Source organism: Delphinus delphis, chromosome 3 (assembly GCF_949987515.2).
Source record: "Delphinus delphis chromosome 3, mDelDel1.2, whole genome shotgun sequence".
Lineage (NCBI taxonomy): Eukaryota > Metazoa > Chordata > Mammalia > Artiodactyla > Delphinidae > Delphinus > Delphinus delphis.
In genome coordinates, this window is record NC_082685.1 from 10,849,984 (window position 1) to 10,863,337 (window position 13,354).

Below are 13,354 nucleotides of genomic sequence, written 5' to 3' on the forward strand. Positions count from 1 at the left end.
CACAACAAGAGAAGCCACCGCAAGGAGAAACCCGCGCACCGCAACAAGGAGTAGCCCCTGCTCACCGCAACTAGAGAAACCCCACGCACAGCAACGAAGACTCAATGCAGCCAAAAATAAATAAATAAATAAATTTATTTTTTAAAAAGACAAAGAGACGTAGATACTGGGTATTCACAGATGCAGATATGGTTGTTCAAAGTAAAAGTCATAAGATCCAGATCCCTGGACAAAACTGAAGACACCCCCAAATTATTTGCATGGTCTCCCTCCTCTTAACCACAGAGCCCTCTGTTTTTCAGCATTTCTTGCCCATCATGTGAGGCTCCAACAACAGCGTCTTCTGTGGCATAGTCCCATGGTGGTTCCTACTACATTTCTTATTCAGGAAACGCGTCTGGGGGTTCCTTGGGTTGAGGAGGGTCTCTGAGACCCCTTTTCTCACCAGCAATACTTTTTACAAATGAGGTCTTAGGATGGGGTCTTTACGGGGGGGCTTTCTAAGGGAGGGTCCTCTCACCTATCACCGTGATTATTACTCACCTGTATTTGCAGGAGTGACTTTTTGCCCTGAGGTTCGGGGTCTGTAGCCGCCTTCTGGAGCTGATGTCAGCTGGTCCACCCCAGCAGGGCTACACCCATTGTTTGGGTTGTTTGAGTAGCTTAGTACACTTCCTTTGTTCTGGGCACAATGCCAAACACCTCACATGTATCAATTCATTTAATCCTCACACCCCTTTGATGTGTAGGTACTGTTGTGATCCCTGTTTTACAAAAGGGGGAACTGAGGCATGGAGAGGGGAAGTAACTTGCTCAAGGTCACCCAGCTGGGAAGTGGCAGAGCTGAGATTTGAACCCATGCTGGCTGGGATCTTAACACTAAACTGCTTTCTTGCCAGTTGATAAAGAGACCTGAGCCCCAAAGGATCTGCCACTCCCCCGGTCCTTCCCCCAGGGCCTCCCAGCCTCCCCAGGATCCATCCTGATTGTGAGTTGCAAAATACACTGAAAGTCCCCCCCGACCAGGTGCCACAGGAAGCTTCTGTTCTTCTCAGCCGAATGTTTACTGAGTATCATCGACCATACACCTATCTGGGGTCTTCGTAAATCATCTTTTATCCTGTGAAACAGGTACTATTAACACTGTTTTACAGGTGACAAAACCGAAGCCCAGCCATGTCAAGTCACCTGCCTGTGGTCACCCAGCCAATACACCACCACATCGAACCCCCGCCCACCTGTCTGACCCTGAAACCCACCTTCTGCTTTCTGTTCTGGCTTCTTTCTTCCAGCATCTTGGCAACAGTTGGGACGGAGTTTGACCTAAGAACGCTGAGGGCAGTTCGAGTGCTGCGGCCGCTCAAGCTGGTGTCTGGAATCCCAAGTGCGTGAGTTTCCAACCGTGACCAGGGGTCTGCTCAGGGGTCCCGCGAGCCCTTGGTTTCCGCTCTGCATAGCGTGTCCCAGGAACCCTTGGGTGCTTCCCCAGCCTGGGTCAGGGCAGCCTCCACTTCGGGGAAGTCCCTCAGGGGACTCCCCACCAGGCATCTGGCTGCAGGTCTGGATGGGCTCCTGAAAGCCAGCCAGGAGCCTCACCCATCACCACAGCACCCATTTATTGAGCATTTCTCTATCAGGAGCCATGGGAAGCGCCACCCAGGTCCTCCTACTCACAACCCTGTGAAGTCGATAATGCTGATATCTCCATTTTACAGATGGGGAAACTGAAGCTCAGGGCGGCTGAATAATTTGAGCAAAGTCACGTGGCTGAGAATGGCAGAATTAGGAGTTAGCCAGTCTGACCCCAAGCCTGGGAATACTGGTGGCAATGACCGTTACCATTCATTGAGCGCCTACTGTGTACCGGGCACAGCAGAAAGAGCTTTTTGTGTATTATCTTAGTTCATCCTCACAATCACCCAGTGAACCCATTTCACAGATGGAAAGGTGGAGGCTCAGAAAGGTCAAATGACTCACCTGAGTTCTTAAAGCTTGACGGCAATGAGCTCCAAAGTCTATACCCTCATCCTCCAGGGATGCTTCTACTCCAGATCCTTTGGGGGTGGCTGCACCATACAGGGTCAGGATTAGGTTCAGCTGGGGAAAAAAAAAAACAGGGCTAGACATTTTCTGTCCTACTGCTTCAGTAGTAGTAGTAGTAATAATAATAATAATTCCTATTTTTTTAACATCGTTATTGGAGTATAATTGCTTTACACTGTTGTGTTAGTTTCTGCTGTATAACAAAGTGAATCAGCTATATGCATACATATATCCCTATATCCCCTCCCTCCTGCCTCCCCCTCCCACCCTCCCTATCCTCCCCCTCTAGGTGGTCACAAAGCACTGAGCTGATCTCCCTGTGCTATTATTTTTTATTTATAAGCACTTACTATGATCTCCCTGTACTATTAATTTTTATTTATAAGCACTTACTGTGTACCAGGCACTGTTCTAAGTATGTGACATGTTTTTAACTCATTAATCCTCACAACAAGCCTGTGAAGTAGGTTCTGTTATTACCACCATTTTACGTTTCATTAGCTTCGTTCTTCAGGTTCCTTGCCATCCAGATTCAAAGAGTAAGATTTTCTACATAACCACCAGCAGGGTCTTTTTGTTAGAGAGAAGGCATTTCTACTCAGGTGTCTGCAAGATTCCAGTGGGTGCCTACGTCGTATTAAATCAAGGGCCATCCCAAAGCTAATACTAATAAGAATTTTTGTCTAATGACCACCTATGATGTGCCAGGGACTTTGCTAGGCATGAAGCCTCTCATTTAACCCTGAGAGGGAGGTGCTATTCTAATCCCCGTTTACAGACGAAGAAACCAAGGTTCAGAATGGGAACTTCCCTGGAAGCAGATTTAGATAGGTGTTCAGATGCACTTGCTTTATGGAGGGAGTGCTGTCAGGAGAGAGAGAATGAGGGCAGCAGGACGGGGTAGCAGAAGAATCTGAACAAGGATGCCGTCTCAGCCGGATCCTGCAGGGAGCTCTAGAGTGTGAATAGCGTCAGAGCTGTTTCCCACTTGAGGCAACAGGCTGGTCTTTCGTACTCCTGTGGTCAGTTATTGGGGGTGGGAGGTGGGGAAGCGATAGCCTCCCAGGTGAGGAGCTTTGGATAACCAAGGGCAATACTATGAAAAGAGGAGCATCTGGGAGCCGTTAGCAGCAAATGCCCACAGCAGCTGGAGGGAGGGTCCACCAACAGCAAAGGAGATCTGGCCTGGACATCAACTTCAGACAGTGTCCAGAGCCTTAGCCACTCTGCCACGTGCATCAATCACCCTTACATTTTGGACCCCTTGGAGTAGCGTAGTCCCCCTGTGGTCTCCACCCATCAGGAGGTGCTAATCGTGGGCCATGGGAAGTTCTTCTCATCGAGAAGCAAGACCCAAGCTATATGTTTGAATCCTCATTTTAACCATAGACTTTCCTAAACATACAGAACGGTGGTTACAAACAGAGGATTTGACATCATTCTGACCTGGATTTCAAATCCTGGCCCTGTTATTTATCATGCCCTAAGGTGAATCATGACATCCGCTGAGCTTTGCTTCCCACCTCTGTAAAATGGGGATAATTTTACACGTGTGCCTGCCTCATGGGGTTGTTGCTAAAAGCCAATGAAATAATGTCTGGTTTCTCAGGGTTGAAACTAGGACATTGACTGCTTTCCCAGGCAGAGCTGCAACTAGCGTATATGGCGCCTCTGTATGAATTAGGAAAAGACGCCCTCTCTTGGTGGAAAGAAGTTAGAAAAAGTCACCCCGCTCTGGGTGAAAGCCACCCGACACCCAAGAACAGGGCTCAGAAAGCCATGAATTTCCACCTCTTTCTTGCCCAAAAGGTCATCAAATGGTACAGCCTACGTCCAATACTTTTAAAAATATTTTAAAGATAAAAAGTGGGGAATTCCCTGGCGGTCCAGTGGTTAGGACTCCGAGCTTTCACTGCCGTAGTCCCGGGTTCAGTCCCTGCTTGGGGAACTAAGATCCCACAAGCCGCACAACGCGGCCAAAAAAAAACCAAAAAAGAAAGTGCTCTAAAATATTAGGAGGAATTGTTCCTATTATAATAACGAGCAGCCTCTGTGTCTTCCATCTATCTTCCCTCACTATCGCCCAGTCCCCAGCCTCCTGCATGCTCTGGGTTCCCTCAGGAGGCATCTTGGGGGTGGGATTTGGGGGTGCCTTCTCACGGGCCTGTGGAGCCTCTCTCTGTGTGTTTCCCCAGGTTTACAAGTCGTCCTGAAGTCGATCATGAAGGCAATGATCCCCCTGCTGCAGATCGGCCTCCTCCTATTTTTTGCAATCCTTATTTTTGCAATCATAGGGTTAGAATTTTATATGGGAAAATTTCATACCACCTGCTTTGAAGAGGGCACAGGTAGGTCCGAGCAGCAGCATATTTTTTTTCCCAACCTTCCTCCCCTTTCTTTTCTCCCTTAGGGATAAGCTCCTGCAAGGGATCTACAGGGGTTTGCTTCTTTCTCCTGGAAGCTGGGAGAACCTCCTCCCGAAAGCACTGCAGGCAAGGCAGGGGGTGAAACAGTCCCCGAGATCTCGGTTGTCGCTGGGGCATTGCATTGGGGTCCCCGAGAAGCTATCTCGGGGTGAGTGGTTTATTTGGGAAGTGGTCCCAGGAAGCACCATCAGAGGAGTGGAGAAGTGAGACAGGGAAGGGAAAACATCTAGTAAAGGGGGTGTTATCAAGTAGGTTACCATCTTGGGCAACCAGACCTCCGTTCCATTGGGCACCTCGGGGAAACAACGTACGTCACGCTCAGAGCCATCCCACACGTGGGGCGAGGGAGCTGGCTACTTATCCACCAACTTCTGTCCGACATTGGCAAGGACTGCCCCCTGGGAGGGCATTAAGGCCCTGGCACTGCTGGCTGCCCTGACACTGGGCTGGAGCACGTATCAGAGGTGTTTTTGGTGGGCGCACGTAGGGGCAAATGACGGCAGCATGTAGGCGCAGTGCCCACAGCCTCTGCCTAGTTACCTTGCAGCGACCCCAGGCCCTAACGCATGCTGAGTTCTAAAGCCTCCTTTCCCTGGAGGAGAGAGTCGAGGATGGCTTCTGGTCTCCCCCGAATGTGCCATGAAGACATCCCGCTGGGAGTCTTGGCACCAGCCAGTCAGAACCAGAGCGCAAGCAGGATCTTGGCTCATCCGCTCCCGGCACTATGCCAGCGTCAACCCCTTAGCTGCTGGATCAGGAAAGCAGGGTGGGCGCAGGAGAAAATCCAGGAGGGCCGGGAGGCACAGCCCCGGTGCTCATCTCTGACTCAGCAGTGGGGCAACGTGGTTGTCCAATGCTCTCCACACATTCAAGGACCCGATAGCTTCCAGATACATCTTTGATTAAATCCCCTGCTATCCAAACCTAGCTACTTGCTCTCTGACCAAGAACCAAATGAAATCAAATAGGAGGGAAGCCTGTATTTCAATATTTGGACCACGGGCCGCCTCAGTGTGGACCGGCTGAATGACAGCGCTAGTCGTGCGTCAAAGAAACTGTGAACTGAGACAGTTAAAGCCCAGAGGGGAGCCCGTTGGGAAGGGAAAGAGATTTCAGGCCTGTCTTATTAGGAAGAAGATTCTGACCAGGAGTGGTTTCCCATCCACCTTCTCTTCCCGATGACCCCTGGGTAGCAGAGCCCTCTCCCCAGACCTCCCAGAGGGTAGCAAAACCCAGTAAGGAAGGTTTATTTGAGATGCTTTCATTGCCTCCTTTTTCTTGCTCCTCCCGTCTCCTTCTCTCCTGGGCTTGTGAAGTTTGCTCAATATGGGATGTCCTAATTATTTCTTTCCCCGATGAAGAAGGTGTTAATTGAGGCAGAGCTATTTCTGCTCCTGGCCTCGTCACCCAGGCAGAAATGCTAGAGGGAGAGAGAGATACAGGGCAGGGCCCCTCGGAAAAATCAGCCGAAGATAAAGGAACCAGGATTCCTGGATCCTAGGTTTCTTGTTGTTGTTGTTGTTTTCTCTTTTTCTCTCTCTCTCTCCAGCAAAGGGGACAGAGGACTGGCTTGAGTCTGAATTGAGGTTTTAAGGGGACAGATGTGGGCGGGGCAACCGGAGGGTAGGAGGCCTTGATTTAGGGAGGATGACTGAAAAGCTCGCAATTAAAAATATAAGGCATGTGAGTAAGAGACAGATATAAACAGACACCCAGGCAGCAGGTTAATTTTAAAATATATTTATAATCAAATTCCTCAGACTCTCTGGATGGTTGCTTTTCTAGAAGCAGCCCTCAGAGTGTTTCGTGATGAGGGGGCAGGTGGGGGGTTGGGGGGAGCGGGTCGCAATGAAGAACACCACTAGGCAAAGCTGCTAAAGACAGACAGGTTTTCCCTTGCAGACAGGTTCTCCTTATCATCAGGAACCCGGTTCTTGTGTGCCCAGCACTGCGCTAAACACCCAGAGAAATGCCAAGGAGAAGTGGAAGCGTCCTCCTTTCTAAGAGCTTCCAAAATAGTTTGAGGAAACAAGACCCCTTGTCTGCAACGAGTCCATAGCAATGCACGTTTGTGCTGCTTTTGTCTCCTCACCAAATGTGAACATTCGGGAGCTCTTGTAGCCCTGAGGAAAGAAAGGGACCAGTGTTCACTGGGCTAACCCGGGGGCGGGGGGCGGGGGGTAGTGGTGGATAGGTATTGAGCCAGACTTGGACACAAGGTGGAAATGGAGAAGGTTTTGGACAGAGGTGACCTTCCCAACAAACAATGGTTCTCATTCATTACAGGAACCCATGGAATTTTCCCCCTTGCCCTGAGCCTTATGTTTAAAAGATTTTGCCTTCCAATCTGTATTCATTAAATAATAGCCCCTGTACCAAATCTGGCCTGAGTGGGGAAGGGGTTTCCCACAACTTAAAATAGTGGCCGATGTGTCATCGCTTCTTGAGTAGTAGGTGTCCCTTCTGAGGTGGTAAATGTCATTTTGCAGGACCTAGAGTTTCTATTTAACCGGAGTTTCAAAGGCCAATAAGATTCATGCATTCTATGTTGGTTTATTTCACTCTGTTGCTTACTAAGTGGAGGTTAAGGATGGGCTGCAAAGCCTGTATGTAGGCTATATATAGCCTATATATAAATATATCACATTGAGATATATTTTTGTTTTGTGGGAGCTTGAGTTTACACACTCAGCTGTTTGATTTTTTGTCGGACAGTGTCACTGTCTGAAAACCTTCAAAAGTATCGTTCACTGGATAGAATTCCCTCATATCCGCGGCTCTGGTCCAATGGGGAAAAGCCTGGGATATTCTGTGCTCCCCTAACTCCCCCAGAACAGCTCCCTGAGCCCAATACATCTCAAGAAAAAAAAATGAGTCAGGCTACAGAAGAATAACACAACACAATTGACAAATTTGTCCTAATGGAAGTCTGGAGAACACTGCCCCCAACCACCTCAAAATGCACACAGCACAGTTACCAAAACTGACTGTATTGGGGACCTTAAAGTGCATGTCGACAGATTTCAAAGGGCAGAATAATACAAAACATATCCTCTGACCACAGCGCAATTAAGCTGGAAATCAAAGTTTTTGGAAATTAGGAGACATGCTTCTTAGTTGTGGATGCAATGGTAGGATGTCTGAGATTTGCTTTAAGAATATTTTAGTGGCAAGGTAAAATATTTTAGTATGGGGAGGGGATGTGGATGAAACAAGATTAGCCCTGAGTTGATAAATGTTGAAATTGATGATAGGTACAGGGGAATTCATTATATTATTCTATTTTTATAGATATATGACAAATTTTTAGTGCTTCCTGGTTATCCAGGAGTCAAAGAAGAAATAATAATGGAAATTGCTAACTATTTTACTTGAACAATAATGATACTAATGCATGACAGAATTTGTGAGATGCAGTTAAAGCTGTATTTAAAGAGTAGTTTATAGCCTTAAGGAACATTAACTCATCCCAAAAGTCGAGGAAAAGAACAAAAAAGGAACAACGCTTAGAGAAGAAATTAATGAAATGGAAAACAATGAATAGGTCAACAAAGCCAAACACTTTGCTTTTTGGAAAAAGACTGATAAATTCATCTCAATGGCCATTTTTCTTCAACAGCATTGAATCTTCGCTGGCTCCTGTTTCTCAGAGCTGGTTTTGCCGGCCCTTTCCCCTGATTTTTCTCCCCTTCCCTTTCATAGATGACATTCAGGGTGAGTCTCCAGCTCCGTGTGGGACAGAGGAACCTGCCCGCACCTGCCCCAATGGGACCAAATGTCAGCCCTACTGGGAAGGGCCCAACAATGGGATCACTCAGTTCGACAACATCCTCTTTGCAGTGCTGACTGTTTTCCAGTGCATCACCATGGAAGGGTGGACTGACCTCCTCTACAACGTAAGTGACAAGGGGTCGTGGAGAGCCAGGACCAGCCAACTCCTGAGGCTGCAGTGGAGGGAACCTGAGCCGGGGAGGCAGCCGAAGGACAACTCAACACGGCCCCAGGAGAGCCGGCCTGAGGCTCAGTCCTTTGAGGATATGGGAGTGTTGTCCTCAGAACTCTAAGTAGAGAAGGGCCCTCGGGAGATGGAGATCTAGAGGGCACACAGATGCTGAATAATTTTTAATTGCACAAGTTTTTAAATATAATTTTAGATTTTTGAATATGTAAAGGTTGTGTAAGTTAAAAACCAACATAGATGAGAGATAGAGAAGTGTCCTTGAGCACCTATGCAAAGGGGCTCTGCACTGGAGCCCTCACTGGCCCTCCTCCAGCCATGCCCCTCCCTATGGGGCTGACAGGAAATGTCTACCAGGAGCTAGTGCCACCACCACTCCACTTTCTAGATCACATTTTGAGTCATCTTAGATCCTAGAATTCCCTCCCCAAGCCCAGATTCCATGGACTTGCATGAGATTCTTCCATGGGTCTGTTCTCTGACTACACCACCCATTTGTATCCCCTGAGGGCCAAGGGTGTCCTTGGGGTGGCTGTTGGCACAGATGTGGCTGCAGTTTGGACATGCAAGGTGGTGTGTCCATGCATGTGTGTGTGGAGCACCCCCTCCCCTGCCTCCAGGTGGCAGGCCATGGTCAAGGGGCAGGGAAGCCTGTCCCCACGCCATTATCCAGTGCAGACATCCAGATTCTAAATTCCAGACTGACCTTCCAAGTGCTTATGAAGGTGTGTTTGTAAAGGAGACACATACAGCACATTTTATTTAGGAGCTTTTAAATATTTACACATATATATGGGCCTCAGTTGGTACTCTTGTCCTAGGTCTTGAAAATGTTAAGTTCAGGTCAGAAAAGATGTACACTCCTACCTGCCCCCCCCCCCTTCCATCCTGCATAGCATCTCTAGGAACAGACAGCAGATTTGAGATGCTCAGGCTCTTTCTTGGCCCTGACCTGCAAAGAGCTTGGGCTAAAGGCTACACCCAGTTGGCCAAAGCTTGCTTGGGCTCTAGGTTTTTTCCTTTTCTTTTTTTTTTTTATTCTATTTATTTATTTATTTTTGGCTGCATCGGGTCTTCGTTGCTGCGTGCAGGCTTTCTCTAGTTGTGGCGAGCTGGAGCTACTCTTCGTTGCGGTGCCTGGGCTTCTCATCGCGGTGGCTTCCCTCGTTGCGGAGCATGGGCTCTAGGCATGCAGGCTTCAGTAGTTGTGGCTCGCGGGCTCTAGAGCGCAGGCTCAGTAGTTGTGGTGCACAGGTTTAGTTGTTCCGCAGCATGTGGGATCTTCCCGGACCAGGGCTCAAACCCGTGTCCCCTGCACTGGCAGGCAGATTCTTAACCACTGCACCACCAGGGAAGTCCCTAGGTTTTTTTTTCTTTACAAGGCTATTGCAAGAGGAGGCTTCAGAGGGATATGAACCCTCCTGGGAGTGAAACAGAACTGGGAGACAGGAAGGTAAGGAAACTTAGGCAGAGAGTGGGGGTGGAGAACAGGAGCTAAGTAAAGTGTGAACATGGAAACAGGTTATATCATGGGATTGGACATCCAGAAAAAGGGTCCAAGGTTCATAGGAAGACAATGGAGATGAGCTCAGTGGTGGATGAGGAAGTGTGAGCTGGGACACGAATTTCCAGAGGGTTCTATAGTTGTAAGCACCATCATCTTAGGGGATATTTGCCCTGGAAGCTTAGAGCTGAATCACCTTGGGGGAAGCAAACTCGGGGGAAACAGTTGAGAGAACAGAGTCAGGCATCAGGCTGCTTGGGTTCCCCTCCCGACTCCACCACTTCCTTGCTGTGCAACCTTGGACAAGTCACTTGGGCTCTCTGTGCCTCCATTTCCATGTGTGCAAAATGAGGAGAAGCACAGTCCTACCTCACAGGGCACAAGGACTGAGTGAGGTGAATATATGTGAAGATTTAGAACAGTGCATGGTCCAAATTTGTAGGCCAAATTTTCCACCCCAAAGGGCACTGCTTTTAAAAAATGTAAATGAATTTTTCAGTGTGAAAACTCCAGCAGCGCCTGAAGAAGTGGAGTGAGCCATTGGGTCCCACTTGAGCCTGATGCGAGCCTAGAGCAGTGATAAATTACCACAAACCGGGTGGCTTAAAACAACAGACATTTATTACCTCACAGTATGGAGGCCAGAAGGTGTCAGCAGGGCCAGGCTCCCTCCAAAGGTTCTCGGGGAGAATACTTCCTTGTCTCTTCCAGCTTCTGGGGGCTGCCAGCAATCCTTGGCATTCTTTGGCTTATAGATTATCTGTTGTCCACTCGAATACCCCATCTTCACATGGCCATATTCTTATAAGGACCCTGGTCGTGTTGGCTTAGGGCCCACCCTACTCCAGTACAACGTCATCTTAACTAATTACATCGGCAGCAACCCCATTTCTAAATAAGGTCACATTCTGAGGTCCTGGAAGTTAGGACTTCAACAGATCTTGGTGGGGCAGGGGTGGTGGGGACGTAATTCAATTCATAACATCTCCCAAATGAAGTGCTTGCACCTGAACCCTTGTCTGGGGCTTCCTAAATTAAGACAACCTCCCCCCCACCCTGAAACACGACCACTAGGACAACTCATTGCTAAGGGCAGGGGCTAAGTGGCATCTTTGAGTTTCTGCTGACAAGGACAGAGCTATTGCTTTTCCAGACTCATTTGGGTCCTGCCCTTGTGCTCTGCCATTTGCAAGGCCTGCCCTAGGACTCCCTTAGCTCCATCCAGCCACAGGCAGGCACAGTGTCTGGACTATCTGTCCTTTTATGCTTGTGCTAGAGCCAAGCCCATGAGCATGACCTCACCATCCACTATCAGGTGAGATCCATGGGAAGGGTCCAGAAGCACCTGCTCCAAGCATCTTAGAATCCACAGGCACAGATGCCAGATGGATGTCGTCCAGCTGGGTGGGCAGTGCTTTATGATCCCAACATCTCATTTCTTTTCTCAGTATCATTGAAACCCATTTGTTTATTCCATAATTACTTATTGAGTGCCTACTGTGTGCCGGGAAATGATCAGGTGATCAGGGACAACACAATGAAGAAGACAGACAAAAATCCCCATCCTTGTAGGGGAGACAGATGTGACCAATAAACATTATAAATAATAAACTACTCAGAAAGTGGAAGATAGACGTTAAGCAAATACATAATGTGGGACGTGGTGACATGACCTGTGTCATCCTATGAGGACAACAGCAGGATAAAAGGACAGGTGTTGGGGTGTGGGGGCTAGTTTAGGTCAGGCAATGAGGGAAGGCTCCTCAGAGGAGGTGACATTTCCATAGAGATGGAGAGAGCCAGGCAGATGTTTGGGGGAAGAGCGTTCTTGGCAAAGGGAACAGCAGCTCGCCTACACGGTGTGCTGGGGCCCCGTCCAGGTTTTTCCCTTTTCAATTTGTCTCTTTTCTTTCCCACTTGGCTTCCTGGTTAAAGTGCCTTTTAGAAAAAGCCTAACCTTAACTAATCAGCACCCCTGTCGAAGATTTATATCGGGATGTGCACCCCAGCGTTATTTGTAAAAATAGAACAAAACTGGAAGCAACTGGTTAAATACCGTATGGTCCCTCCATATGATGGAGTATCATGTCATTAAAAATCATCTGTTGGGAGAATATTTAAGGATGCGGGGAAATGCTCACCATATAATGACAAGTTGGGGGGGGGACTGATTTTAAAAAAAGAATCAAGGTGAGATAAGCCTTATGTCTTAGTCACCTCCGGCTGATATTACAAAACACCGTAGACTGGGCAGCTTAGACAGTAGAAATGTACTTTCTCACAGTTCTGGAGGCTGGAAGTCTGAGATCAGGGTGTCAGCGTGGTCCGGTTCTGGTGAGGGCTCTCTTCCTGGCTTGCAGACGGCTGCCTTCTCACTGTGTCCTCACATGGTGAGGGCAGACAGAGAGAGAGAGCAAGCTCTCTGGGATTAGTGACTTTTACAAGGACACTAATCTCATCATGCGGGCCCCACTCTCATGACCTCCTGTAACCCTAATCACCTCCCAAAGGCCCCATCTCCAAATGCCATTACATCGGGGATTAGGGCTTCAACACATGAATCGGGTTGGAGAAGGGACACCATTCAGTCCGTAGAACCTTATAATCTCAAGTGTGTAATTTTGAAAATATAAGGAAAAAAGACTGGAGTCCGCTGTACCAAGATGGCCTTTAGGTAGTGGGATTTGGGAATCTTTATCTTCTTGATACTTCTCTATATTGTCAAAATTTTCTACAATGAGCACAATTTACTTTTATCCTCTTTTTTTTAATTGAAGGATAGTTGATTTACAATATTGCATTAGTTTCAGAGGTATAGCATAGTAATTCAGTTATTTTTTTGCAGATTATATTCCATTTTAGGTTATTACAAAATATTGAATACAATTCCCTGTGCTATACAGTAAATCCTTGTTGCTTATCTATTTTATGTATAGTAGTTTCATAATTTACTTTTATAATCAGGGAGTGCATTTAAACTTGTCTTGCTAAGAGTTTAGGAGGAAAAAGATTTTTGGTTACTCGTAGACCAGGAGATGGGGAGGAAGGACAGGAAAAAGAGCATTTTCTGGGTGCCCATTGTATGCTGGGTGTTTTTATCTTATATTACCTGTCCAGAGAGAGTCCACGTCAAAATATATAAATTACTTATTGATTGACATAACAATAATAAATGGTCATTTTATTGCTTTATTATTAAATAAACAAAATAAGTGAAGAAGAGACAAATCTTCCCTACAAAAGAATTCCATTTAGTATATATAGACAGTCCCCCTCCAAGAATGGAGTTTAATCTTTCCCCCACCCCCAGTTTGAGGATGGGCTGGACTTAGTGACTCACTTCTAAAGAAAAACATAAGGAAAGGACATATATCATTTCACAGTGGAGAAACCTAGAAGACACCACCTTAACCAAGTGACAAC

General features: G+C 47.4%; 1 protein-coding gene across 2 annotated transcripts in view; it reads left to right on the plus strand.

Moving 5' to 3' along the window:
- The window catches only part of CACNA1A (calcium voltage-gated channel subunit alpha1 A), a 237,288-nt gene that overhangs the window by 110,070 nt on the left and 113,864 nt on the right, over nt 1-13,354 (plus strand). For both annotated transcript variants that reach the window (XM_060007880.1, XM_060007879.1), the window contains exons 4-6: nt 1,293-1,384; nt 4,239-4,391; nt 8,172-8,365. In XM_060007880.1, coding sequence (XP_059863863.1) covers nt 1,293-1,384; nt 4,239-4,391; nt 8,172-8,365 — 439 coding nt within the window. The remainder of the gene's footprint in view (nt 1-1,292; nt 1,385-4,238; nt 4,392-8,171; nt 8,366-13,354) is intronic.